Below are 13,392 nucleotides of genomic sequence, written 5' to 3' on the forward strand. Positions count from 1 at the left end.
TTTCACAATTATGGAGGCAAGAGTACTGTAGGTGGTAAATACAAGTTCCTCGCCATAATGCCTACTGTACTCCCAGTGCAAGGTCCACTTTTCTCCATAAGGTCCTTGTGTCATCTACCTGCAGTAAAATCCAGCCATCACACGTAATGGTCTCATACCATTGGAACTGGGACTCTCACATTGGCAACAAACCCAAGCGCCTACAAAGTCAGAATTGCATTTAGTTTTTCTCGCAGGGCATGCACAGACCTATTTAGAAAGACCAGAAAACTGAGCGGAAATAAAAAATTCCTCAGACCCCCAAAACGTCTTTTAAACTTAGCAGGCCAGGAGAGACACTTTGGCAGTTTAACACCTACCCTGGAAAGGAATGAGTCCTTGTAGGAGTTCCAAATGGCTGCCTGAAACCTTGAGCTCTATTTTGCATATCACATGACCTGAATTACATGGCCCAATCAGGAGATGGCCCAGCCCCTGGCCCACAAATAAAACCAATGGCTACAACTACCACCCAGGGGAAGAGGGAGCCCCCTTCAAAATGCTGGCATGCCTTTGCCAGTTATAGGGAGGGTTAAAAAGAGCAGCACAGCAGACCCCAGAGGACCCCAAGTGCAGAAACCTTGCTAGAAAGAAGCCCAGAGGTGGAGACTTGAAAATGCTAGTGCAGGGAAAAGTTAGAGAAGCATGGGTTAGTGAAGAGATTATGGGTACTTGAAGCTGGATGAAAGTGTCCTGGTTAGAGGAGTTTTATGGTAGAGACCAAGAGAATTACCATCTGGAAGAAAAAAGGTCATCTTGGTGAGGTGGAAGAGTGGGAACGAAATTGCAGAGATGAAAGGAAGTCCTGCTGAGAGGGATAGACGAGGAGAGCGAAAGATACAGAACTCATGGAAGAACAGTTCAGAGAGTTAAAACCTTGACTGAAGTGCAGGAGTGGGCTGTATAACTGTGGAGAGAAATAGATTAAAAGAACAAGCAACATAGGAAATCAGGAAGGCAGGTGACAGACAAATCCTGGACTAGAGTAAATGAGGCTGGTGAGATCTAAAACTCAGGAGGGAACAGGAAGGAAGGCCATTCATAATAAACCTACCCATGTTCTGCTGGCTGTAGCTTCCCACGTGCATCCTGATATTTTTTATTTTTTTTTATTTGTATTTAATCAAAATTCGATTTTTACAAAAGAAGAAGAAAAGTCTTTCTTTGTTGTTAACTGAAGAGAAAAAAAGAAGTCTACCGTTTCCTGTGTACACTGGCATGCTCATACCGCTGGTTGATTGAGGGTTTCGATTGCTGAATTTTTTTGCAGGATTTTCTCCAAAGCAATGTCTATTAGCTTAGAAGCCGCTATTAGCCATCTAGTTTTAGCTCCCGTGATCAAACGATTCCACCAGACATTGTTGTCGATGAAATATGAAGATTTTAACATAGGGCCGAGAAAGGCCTCTCTTTCGTGGTCAATTGAAGGACAAGTCATCAAAAGATGTTTGATTGTTTCTGTGGATTGGGAATCTCCACAGAGTCTGCAGGATTTATCTTTCGATGCGGCCCGAATTGCCAGAACCTCTTGAGTCGGTAGAAGATTTAAACGGGCTTTGAGTAGAGTTCTCATGAGGCGCTTAGACGGATATTTCAGACAGTACTCCATTGGTTGCTTTAATTTGTTATAAATTGGTGGCAGGTGGGTTAGTAGCTTGTTCGTAGTTGAGTTGTCGTTAGTTTTTACCCAATCCAACCATTCCATTTTAGATTTCATTCTCATGGGATTCTGAATTAATTCCTCTTCTGAGCAGGCTATTTCTTGCAGCGTAAGCTTTTGTTTCTCAGCCCAGTTGGTAAGGGATTTGTTGGTTCCCTTTGATATTTCTTCATAGATCATTTTATATATTTCCAAGCTGTCTTAGTTCCGCAGTTTCTTGTAGAGCTGAATCGAGCTCTGCGCAACTACAGCCTCCAGGGAGAGCAGGCCGAGTTCGCGCCTTATAGGAGCCACTGCTGTCAATTTAGGTAAGCCTAGAGTTGTTCTCCAGATGAAACCTTCTAGCTTTGCCCATAGGGTCGTAGGAATGGAGAGATTCGCGTCCATGCCGTATCTCAAGGCTGGAATTATTTTGGATTTATAGAATTGAATTGCAGGAAGAAGACTAAATTTACCATATTTTCTGTCCACTGCGCGTAGTAAGTTTTTGGTTTTACGCCACAGGATTTTCTGCATGCTAAGAGATTTTTTCGAACTATCGATGGTTACTCCCAAATATTTGAATGAGGGTACTATCTCGATTTTTTGATTGGTTCAAAAACCACTTCAATGATTCTTTTTTCTTACGACCTTGCTTTTGGAAGATCAATATTTTTGTTTTTGAGTTGTTAATCTCCAGATTGTTCTCCTTTGTGTACTTTTGCAGATTGTCCAGTTGTCGTTGGAGACCTACCTGGGTGTGGTCTAAAATGATGAGATCGTCTGCATATAGGAGTCTAGCAACCATTGTGGATCCTATTTTCAGAGGAAACGATCTGATTGGTTCTTGTGAAGTTTGGAAATCACTGAGAAAAGAGATAAAAAGAGCTGGAGCCAAAGGACAGCCTTGTTTGACTCCTCGATTGGACGGTATAGGATTGGAGAGTAGTCCACTGTTGTTTAGCCTGACTGATATATGAGTATCCGTGTGTAAAGCGATGATTGGGTCGAGAATCTGGCTAGGGCAATTCCAGTTTTTCAGCTTGGCCCACAGTTTGGCTCTATCTACTCTGTCAAAAGCCTGAGACAAGTCCACAAAGGCAAGGAAGATTCTCGGTGCTCCAAGCAAGACTTTTTCTTTTAAGATGCTTAGGATCATTAAGTTAGCTGCTGTGCTAGCATTTTTTTGGAAACCGGTTTGGAGAGGGTCCATAGCTGGCGATGTTGTTATCCAGGTCCGAAAGTGGGTCAAGAGGTAAGTGGCAAAAACTTTTCCGATAACATCCAATAGAGCAATTGGGCGATAATTGGAGGGGTCTTCTCTCATGCCCTTTTTGAATATCAGGACGATAATTGCTTGTGTCCAGGAGCTCGGAATTATCCTTCGTTCCTTACAGTGTTTGAATATCAGGCTCAGGGCTGCTGACCACGCCTCTGGGTGCTGCTTCAGGTCGGTGTTAGCTAGACCGTCTGGTCCAGGTGCGCTTGAGGATTTCAGTTTCATGATAATTGACTTTATATCTTCTGTATCGGATAGGTCGACCCAGTCGTATTTGGTTGGTGGATATGCCCTCTCAGTGTCAGAGGGAGGATGATCAAACAGTTTAGAGAAATGGTTAAACCAGCGTTCTTCCGGCACAGCATTTATCATTGGCAAGTTTGGATGAGGTTTCATTTCGTTGATCAGTTTCCAAAATTCTCGGGTTTTCTTGTTAGCTATGATCGTGATCATGCTTTCAGCATCAGCTTGGTAGAGTAGTGATCTGTTGTTTCTTAGCCACTGTTTATATGCTCTGAGCTCGAGATGGTAAGATTCCCATATTCTAGGGGAGTTCTTCATAGTTGCAACTTTTTTTAGTTTTCTTAGGTGGCGGCGTTTGATCACTAAAGTCCGGTTGTAAGTGTGGGTAAAGTTCTCACTTCGGTTGTCTAACCTTTTCCGAGGTTTTTTGTACTGCAGGAGCAGAGGGATGTAGCTACTCCTGTATGTTACATCGTTGGCTTTAGTATCCATGATGAGAGCTTCATAATCGTCACTCAAGCGTTTGATGTCGTTGGCATTCATGCGTAAACGAGAGAGCTGCGTGTTCACCTCAACCGGGACGTTATAGAATTGCTGGTCATATCTCTTGGTTCTGCATGTGAGGTTTAACAGGTTGTGGTCACTGCTTTCCATTCTGATTACTTCGAAAGACGCAATGCTTGAGTAAATATTTTCTGCAACGAAGATGTAATCGAGGGTTGCTATAGATTGTTCTCACTCCCATGTCGGAATAGTGGGTTGATTATTGACATTTGCGGCGTTGCGAAGGTTTTTTGAGTTCATTAGCGAAAGCCACAGAGTTCCTCTTTCTGATGCTGGCGTCGAATCAGTCGCTTTTAGGCAATTGCAGTTCAAATCTCCACAGACAAGAATATTAGAGGTTTTGTGTTCAATCATTATTTCGTCGATGGTGCTGGCAGCTTCATCACAAAATTTAGCGGACGACATTCTTTGAGGATTCCAGTAGGTATTAATTATTGCCCAGATTTCGAAGTCATTTTCGCTGTTCGTTCTTACAAGCACTACCAAGAAAGCATAGGTGGCTACGATTGTCTTGATGATTTGTAGATTAGACCCAGTCCGAATGGCTATCAGGAGGCCAGAAGATGGTCTGCCAAAAGGCCCCTTTAGCGCCGGCGAGATCGCGATGTTATAGCCATCAAGTGCCGGTTTATTCAATAGCCACCTTTCTTGGAGGCATATAATGTCATGGATTCCCAGGTTTGTTGCTGCCAATTTTAGTTAGATGCATGTGGCCTCTAGTATTCCATGACGCTATGGATAGTAGCGTTCATTTGGACTTCATTTCTGAATTCGGGTCGCCGGCGTGGTGAATTGGCTCCCCTTGTTTGCTGCTATTTCTTTAGACCCAGAGTAAAGGCATTTCGGAGCCAGGACCACGTATCCTTTGTTGATGTAGGATGTCGGTGTGTCGTAGACTGGTCTACGTCTTGTTTAGGTGGTAGATAATGTGCTGGAGATGGTGGTCTTTGTTCAATTCGGCGCGCTGACAATGTATGCGATGGCGAAGTTGATCTTCTATGATCTTTCCAATTTCTTGAATCATTCCTGTCTTCCTTTCTTTCATTAGCATAGCGGTAGTGTCTCAAATGAGCAGTTCTAGATGGGACTATCCCCGACGTTCTAGTTTCATGATAGACTGGTTTGTCCCAACGTGGTGGAGTTCTTCCTCGTCTTCTTGATCTATACAAATCTTCAGTCTGTGATTTATATCTATATTTTTTTACTGCCGGGGATTTATTGCTTTCCGTCTGGATCTTGGTGGTTTTTTGAGACGAGATCTCAGTCAGGATGAAGCCCTCTTGGGCCACTTTTGCGTAGGTTCTTGGGGGATTGCTTGAAGCGCTGAATTCTTAATATGGAGATATGCTTTCGCTTGCTTATTTCTATGATACGGCTCTATGAGCGTAAAGTCGTCAGATTTTAGTGTGTTAAGTATGTCAACCTGTTTGAGAATTTTGAGAACAGTTCTTCTATTCAAGATCATGTAGTGGTCTTCTGCCGATTTTTGTTCGATCTTGAAAAGGCGCACTGAATCACAGATCTTGCCATTGGTTCTTACTGAGGATTCATGTTGGTATTTGGTTTTCGCCACTTTTTCCTTATAAGGAGACGATTTACTTGAGATGGTAGATTTAGTGGATTTTAATTTTTCATACAGTTGGTCGATGCTCAAGTCACCCGCCTGGTTAGGATCAGTCTCACCCTTGCCGACGTGGGTTGGTGCAGATTTGTTTATTTCTTCTTTTTGTAGGGGCGATTGTGTTTCATGAGGATTTCTATTGCTGTCTCCCGTCACAGTATCAAGATCAATAATTTCTGCTGGGTCCTCATATTGAGATACATCTATCAGTGAACTTTGGCAGATGAAGTCCTCGACAGATCGAGGTGATTGGATGGGATGGTAGGTGCCGGGTGAACCATTTTCGTATGCCGTCACTTCATCTGTAGAGTAAGTTCTGCTCTCTTTAGAGATTCCCTTGAGAGAAGATGATGGCTCTATTGTGGGTTCATTATATCTCTTAGACGAATCTAGTTGAGGACTTTTTGTTAACTTCAATAGTGGTTGATTTGACGTTGAGGGTAATATTTTTTTGGAATTGGCCTTTGTAAGTCCCGTTTTCGGTGGCGCCGTTTTTCTGTGGGGTAATTTACTTTTTTCGTTAAGAAAAAGCGGTGCTGTTTTCGTGGGTTGTGTTTGTGGTGAAATCTGGGGTTCTTTCTCATCCAGGGAGCTTTTTTCCGGGTTTGTAGTTTGTAGCAGTCTTAGTTTTTCTTCCAAAATCGATAATTTCTGGTCCCAGGTTTCTCTTTGTTTCTTATTAGTTTGCTCCAAGGCAGTAATAAATCCTTCTACAAATATCAGCTTTGTATGCATCATTGCTGAAACTGTGATGCTGTCCTTTAATGAGTCGTTAATATTTTCATAAAGCTTCCCAAAAGGAGCTAAGGGTATTGTAATAGCCAACATGATGGCTGCTGAGTCGTGTTTTTTTTAAAGGGGAGTCTTTTGAATTTGGGGGGGTTATTTCACTAAGTCTCCTGTTCCTTGGCGGCGAACGTGGACGTGGTGAAGAGTGCAGCAATAGCTCTGGAGAGAGTAGATTTTCATCTGTTTGGGTAAGCTGGTCATGTTTTTTCGGTTTTTGCATTTGTTGTTCCAGCGACAATTGCGGCTCTAGCTGTGTCACCAGAGGTTGCTGGTTATTTGGAACTAAAGGAGACAATTGAGCATTTTCGCTGACTGGTTTATTTTTTAGTGGAAGTTCAGCGATTAGGGGTAGCAGTACGCCAGTTCGCCCTTTCCCTTTCGGAGGTGTGAAAGATTTGATGTTATTTGCAGCCTCCGTTTCAGGGTGTCGGACATAGATTCTAGGGTGGGTTCTTTTAGATTCGGTTTGGTTTTTTCCGCTTGGATTTTCATAATAGAACTTTCCCTATTCTGGACATTGTTTAAATTAGAATCGTTTTTGTTGGCACTTGGAGAATCCATTACTTTTTTGGTATGCAAGGTTGTTTTTCTTGCCTTGTTGACAGGGGGGAGGTCCTGAATTGCTTCCAGGATTTCTGCATCCGAGAGTTCATTGGCCTCATCCAGTTTTCTTTTGCATTGTTTTTTAAAGAAGTCTTTTAACGCCGATGATGGCAATGGGCAGGGTAGAATTTTTTTCCCTGTCTTTTTTCTTATATTTCTTTTTAGGGTTTTGTGTTTTTTTGTGTTGTGTTGAACATCTCGCTTTAGGTTCTTAGCGGCTATTTGGGCTGCGGCAGATTCTGAAGCCGGTTCTTCAACAATTTCCTCAATATGTTCATTCGATGTGTTGACCTTGGAGGGTTTAGTTGTTCTAGGCTTAGAAAGATTTTTGGGACTTGAATGGTTTCCAGGATTTTTTTCCCTTTGTGGACTTATTGAAGGTAAATGTTCGTTGGTTGCATGAATTTGGGCCAGGATTCTGACCGGTACCTGCAGAGTTTTTTCGTGATTGCTGATGGGCTCTGGTAAATCAGTTGCAGGCTCATCCAATGCGGAGGGGATTGTCGCTGGAGTAGACAGAGCCTTACCAGGAGCAGCATCGGCGCAGCCAAGAGGAAAGAGTTTCGACATCGGTACTTGAGGCTGCATCTCTGAGTTCGTGATCGTAATTTCGCCTCCGTCGTCCTGTGGCCTCTCCCCCTCAAGACTGTCTGCCCAGGCTGCGAGCACAGGGGTAGACGCCGGCAGTCCTCCGACCGCCGAATCGTCCGCACCTCTCGCCATCGTCGGAACCTGGCGGGAAGGCTGGGCAGGCTGGAAGCCGGTACAGGAAGGGGAGGAGCGGGGAGACACCCGCAAGGCAGACGGCGGAGGAGTTGAGGAAGGCGCCGCGCCCTGGAAGCACGGTGAATCCGAAAGGTCACCAACACAGCGTCCCCTCCCAACTGAGGAAACGAAAGGGTCCGAGGAAGGCGCGTGTTGGTTAGTTGAAGGATGCGAGGAGTTAGCTGCCTCCGCTTCTATAGATTCCGTATGTTTCGCAGCACTTGATAACAGCTCCATAGGCGTCAGGCATGATACATGAGGGGAACGGTGACCCCCGCTGAAAGGATTTTCGAAATCAAAACAGGTTTTCGGGATGACAGGGTGCTACCAGAAAATTCGCTGACCGAAGGTGTCAGAGCGATGATCCTTGGGGCCTTCGGTTTTGTAGCCGGATGTTTCATTGACAAACCATCGACACATTTAAAGTTACTTCTTAGAAGTCTTTGCTCCACTGAGCAATCTAGCCGCACTTGTTGCTCTTCTTGCGGACATGTAGAGATCGTTAAGCTTACCTGTGAAGGGGCTTCACGTGAAACGCGAGGCTTCATTTTCGGAAGGGCGCGGACTGCCGATGACAGCCTCTACCTCGCCTCTAGCTCCGCTCGCCGCTCCGCTCTTGGAACAGGTATTTAGTGGGTCCTCCCACTGTAGAAAGGGTAGAGAGACTGCCGGTGACTGCCTCTACCTCGCCTCTAGCTAGTTTTTCATTGGGAAAAATAAGCGCGACTTAAGTTTTTCAGCAAAAAAAAGTACCGTTGTATTCACTGGCAATAAATAGTTCAATGAGGATAGCCACAGACAGCCCTTACCAACAGGGCTTGCTCAACAGCACGTGCATCCTGATATTCCGCTTGCTGTACCCACCCATTCTTAAGCTGGTTTGTGGTCATTTGGTATGATAAACTCAAGATTCCTTGTTTCATGGCTTTTACAACTGCACCTTCTATTCGGTTCTCCTCCAGATCTCTGTGGTTTCATATCACTTCTTTGTTCTTCCCTATATTAAACAGAAGCTTCCCACACCCTGCACTGCTCCTCTGGCTTTTCCAGATCTGGCATAGATCTAGATAATTTCTTGGAAGTAAACTTTGGAAAATGCTAAATAGGGGCAAACAGCAGTGCTAAAGAGTACAATCTTGGTTAATCCACCTCTTCCACAAAGGAACCTGCAACCTGTGAACGCTTGGATGACAGAAGAACTACCAGTGGCTCTTCCCTAGAATCTGATATGCTTGCTCTCTGCTGTTGAAAGTCTTACATTCTGTGGCAGGGTTATTAATCATTTGGCTTTCTGCTATCCTACCATTAAGATATTTGTGTTAATATCTTCTCACCAATTTCTACCTCATTGTTGTGCAATTAATCTGAAGATGTACTGTTCAATTACTCTGTTCTCTTATTTGTCTATAGTAGGGAGGTCAACAGTCTCTTAGCAGGGGGTCTGAGTACTCTTCCTGACTTTCCTCTTTTCAACCCTTTAGTTTCATTGGTAAAATAATCCATGTTACTTTGTTTCCCACAATTTTACTAGTATTACATACAGTTTTCTCATTTAATATTTTCATTTCATCCATATGACACAACATATTCCCAGTTGTTTTTCTGTTTCCTGTATTTTTGGATGTATAAGTAAACTAAAATCCCTGTAGTCGTAGCTACCTTTTTATACTTTTCTTACTGCAGGAATTGGTCTCTCACAAGCGGTGCATTAAGTGGGATAACACATCGAGGGGGACACTAACAAGACACAAAAATACATTTGGTGCAGGAACAAGGAAGCGTCTGACCAGGCCCAATTACATTTGTTTAAAAAAAATGAATTCACAATTAAAAGGAAATCACGGAGGAACCTTTGAAAGGAGTGTGACCTCTGTAAATTAAGGAGTGGTCTAATAGACTCTCTCGAGTTTCTGTACCTTGACAAAAAGGAAGAGCAATCAGTAAAACATGTTAAATATAATTAATCAACAGTGAACAGAATTCTACTAAAATAAAAAATCGAATTAAAATGGGTAAATCTGGGTTTCAATCCCAGTAAGGGAGCTCACAGGGTTACTGTGGCTGTTGACATGATCTGTGTGTAAAATGCAAATGGATCCCTCCACCAATAGAACCTAGTACTAGCTTTTAATCGGATACCATCCTTTAGGAAACTACTAGACTCACACAAATGCACTAGAGCTAACAACATGACTTGTTTGTTGCCAAGAACATGTTCACAGACCAGCTTTCAACTGGACAAACAGTAGCGCTTCTCACTGGAAATTGTCCCATGGTCATCCACAGTTGGAACTGGGAATCTGTGGGGGTTTGGGGCCAAATCCCACAGTGTAAACCCTTTAGTTATACTGATGTTCGCTATCTTTGACTAAACTTTGCTTTATTTTGATCACTGCAGTATGCTGAGTGCACTCAGACGCAGCTTTAAGGGACATTTTAGCCTACATGTTACACTATGGAAGTGAAGTCTTTGTTTGCTTCTATTGGTGCTTACCATTCCTATCTATGAACACATATGGAGAGACCAAAGCATGGAAATAAACCTATCCTGCAACATGGCCATGCAGGTTTGCCTGGTCCCCTCCTCCAGTAACCTCCAGCCATGTGCACTCCACCCCCCCTCCACATTCGTCTTACTTACACAGTCACCTATTAACTCAACTGTACTAGACAGCATAAGCCTTGGCAAATCGGTTACCAGTCATTTGGTCGAAAACCAAATGATCGAATGCCATTTGATCGAGAGTCAAATTGCGAAAAAATGGTCGATTTTTTTTTTTTTTATAATTCTTTTTTTTTAAGGGGGGTTGCCCCCCTAACCCCTCTTTTTCTATATTAATTTTATTTTTTACCAAACTAAACTAAACAAATATATAAATAAATAAAGAAATAAAAAAACTCGGCCATTTTCTTTCCGACCATTTGACTTTCGATCAAATGGTCATTCGATCTTCTTTTTTCGACCATTTGACCGGACACCTGGCAAATCACAGTTGAAGGCTCGAGGTTCAAACTGAAGAGCTTAAACCTAATCCTATCAGACTCCATAAGATTGAGCACATTTCAAGCCAGCCCATTGTGCAAAGTGATACTAAGTAGATACACTTAGAATTGCTAATAGAACAACAGCATATACTGCTTCCACTCCTATGGCTGCACTGCCTCTGGCTTGAATCTGCAAACTCTGCTTAATACGCACTCATGTTGTATCTATTTCTAGCCTTTTATTTGCATGTACTCATGAGATCCTCAGCAATGTAGCTCTGAAAATGTCCCCTCCACCGAGCAGGCTCCCAACGCAGTGTGTTCCCATCCGCTGGGACCCCCAGCTACCCTTCCATTCTGGATCACTTACCCAATCCTTCTTTCTTTGAACCCGATGCTACTCATCTTGCACATCTCTGCAAGTCCTACTTTGCTCCACTTCTCTTCAATTTGGCAGTGAAGCACTAGTTGCTTGTCCACGTATGTGGCTCTTCCAACCTGATCGTTTCTCTGCTGCATTGTTGGTACTCTGACCATTAGTGAATGTGCACTTCTGCAACTGTTATCTCCCTTAATTTTTGCAGTTTGATCCAGAGTCTTTGCGCTAGATGGGTTCTCTCCGCCGGCTCCTATATTTTTTACCGGTAGCACTCATCTTGTCGTAAACTGACGACCATTGCCCTTGACGGAGGGGTGCCCACTTCAGCAGCCACTGCTCTTTCCCATCTACACCGGTAAAGTCAGTCACACTACTCTTGGCCTCTGCTGTTAGTTCCCACTGCACTGTTAGTACATATCTTTCAAGTAATCGCTTTCTTGTTCTTTTGCTGGCCTTCCTTAGAGCAAAAGACTCCTGCATACTCTGGTTTAAAGGTTTTCAATCGATTTTTGCACTGTATTGGGAGGGATATTCCTGCAGGCATGATCTTCATGCTTTCTCCAGAGCACGTCCCAAAGCACAAAGGTATACCTGGATATTTTGAAAATGACAAAATCCTCAGTTGTGAAGGACAGATATGTGGAAATGTTTTTATGAATGTAAATGAATTGGATTTAAATGATTTTGGAAATGTTTTAATATAAATAATTTTGCAGTGAGAGGATGAATAAATGCTGTGCTCTTTGAAGCAGTTGCTTAAATTCATGGTCACAAATGTCAAAAACAAATAGTAAGAATTGTATTGTAATAGCTACACTCTTTTCTCATGTTGGATGCTATATTTAGAATGTACGATTCCTAGATATGGTGTTGCCTTACTGGTAGATTTGTATTCCCTTAAGGAATCACATTATGTAAATATTGGTTCAATTAAATGTTCAATATCATAACATTTTAAGTTTTGGAGTTTTCCTGACCCTGTGTTTTAGGGGGAGGGGAGGAGTAGTTGAATCTTAATACAGATTACTACCGCAAAGACGTTTAACTCAGTTTATAGCCATCTGACTAATGTAATCTCTCTTACCACGTATAAATAAATGTCATCTACATTTCCAAACTTGTAACTATCGAACACTGCTATGACTATTGACCGGCACTATTCCTAAATCTGAAGTTTAGGCCAAATGAATAATATATTGGGTTCTTCTATACAATGGCTGCTTTGTGTCATGAAGCTGAAAGAAGCCCTCCTAGATGTGTAGGATTTCCCAAAAACCTAAAGCTATGCCATTTGAAGTATTCCTTCTCATCAAAGTGTCCTACATAAGAGTAGGACTTGGTGTTAACCAAGAGTGGCTTTTGACTAAGATGTCTTTGTATATATTTTTTTCTTTCTCGCAGATGAATTTTCTAAGGAGGATGTTGAATTCCTGCAAGCGCGAGGCCACATTGTGAAAAGAGTGGAATCGTTATCAATAGTCCATGGAGCTCGGAGGAGCAATGACCTCATCATTGGTGTTAAAGACCCAAGGAGCATTGACGCAGGTGCTTCTACTGTACTATAGACTCTTAAACGCTTTAGTGTGTTGACCACATCACACCAGCGCCACTACAGTCTGGGTGTGGATGATTTTCACACAATTCAGAGCAGCAGCACTTTTCATCTGGACATGCGAGTGGTTGTTGGAAATATTTGTCTGTGCCTCAGAATTCCTTTCTGGAGAGGATGTTACTGTAGATCGGGCTGTTGGACATTATACAAAAAACAATATTTTGCCTCTTTCTCAAACGTGTTCTTGCCATTATAATTTAGAAATTGGGCTTTTTATTTTGAAAACCATAATAATGTACCACTGAATATGTCTTAACCCAACTAAACTTTCAAACCGCTGAAGACATTACTCCTGCTTTTTGAGGCATTGATTCCTTTAGAGCATGAAAATTAATAATGCCTTCACTTTGTGGCCAATTCTTTGCGATGGGATGTGGTGTTTTTCAAGGTTGTGTTGTACTTTAAGTCGTTCTCATATTTCCTAATTTGAATCAGTTGGAGCTGAGCTGTTGCATGCAGCAGTCTCTGAGACCTGGCATTCACCACAAATATTTTAAATGATCTTGAAATGTATTCACAAATTGTCAAAACTGAAACCTTAATATGCAGTGAAAAATTGCCTCTTATATTTTCAGAGTGCAAAATACTTGTATATTGACCATTTATATAAGGCACTGTATGAGAGATTATGGTATGGTCAACCCAATCCTATCCAGGACGGAAATTGTACTTTGCAGAAGACATGGGGTACAGCTGAGCCTGTGAGCTTCAACATGCTGACTAGCTTCTGGAGAAAAGTATTTGTAGAGTGTGACTTCCCAAAGAAGGCCTATAAGTCTGACTCCTGGCCACTAGACTCCCTGTATTGTCTTCTGATGCATAACCACATTAAGAGAGTCCTGTCCTTTTCTCTGGTGTCTGGACAATCAACCTA

General features: G+C 42.6%; 1 protein-coding gene across 2 annotated transcripts in view; it reads left to right on the top strand.

The window, feature by feature from the left end:
- GGT7 (gamma-glutamyltransferase 7) overlaps window positions 1-13,102 on the top strand; it is a 1,549,331-nt gene extending 1,536,229 nt beyond the window's left edge. Inside the window, exon 15 of one of the 2 annotated variants that reach the window (XM_069652281.1) lies at window positions 12,308-13,102. In XM_069652281.1, coding sequence (XP_069508382.1) covers window positions 12,308-12,471 — 164 coding nt within the window. In that variant the 3' untranslated portion in view covers window positions 12,472-13,102. The remainder of the gene's footprint in view (window positions 1-12,307) is intronic. The other variant, XM_069652282.1, reaches the window with a different exon arrangement.
- The last annotated feature ends 290 nt before the right edge of the window (window positions 13,103-13,392 follow it).

Source organism: Ambystoma mexicanum, chromosome 3p, assembly GCF_040938575.1.
Source record: "Ambystoma mexicanum isolate Mex_15411 chromosome 3p, UKY_AmexF1_1, whole genome shotgun sequence".
Taxonomy (NCBI): Eukaryota; Metazoa; Chordata; class Amphibia; order Caudata; family Ambystomatidae; genus Ambystoma; species Ambystoma mexicanum.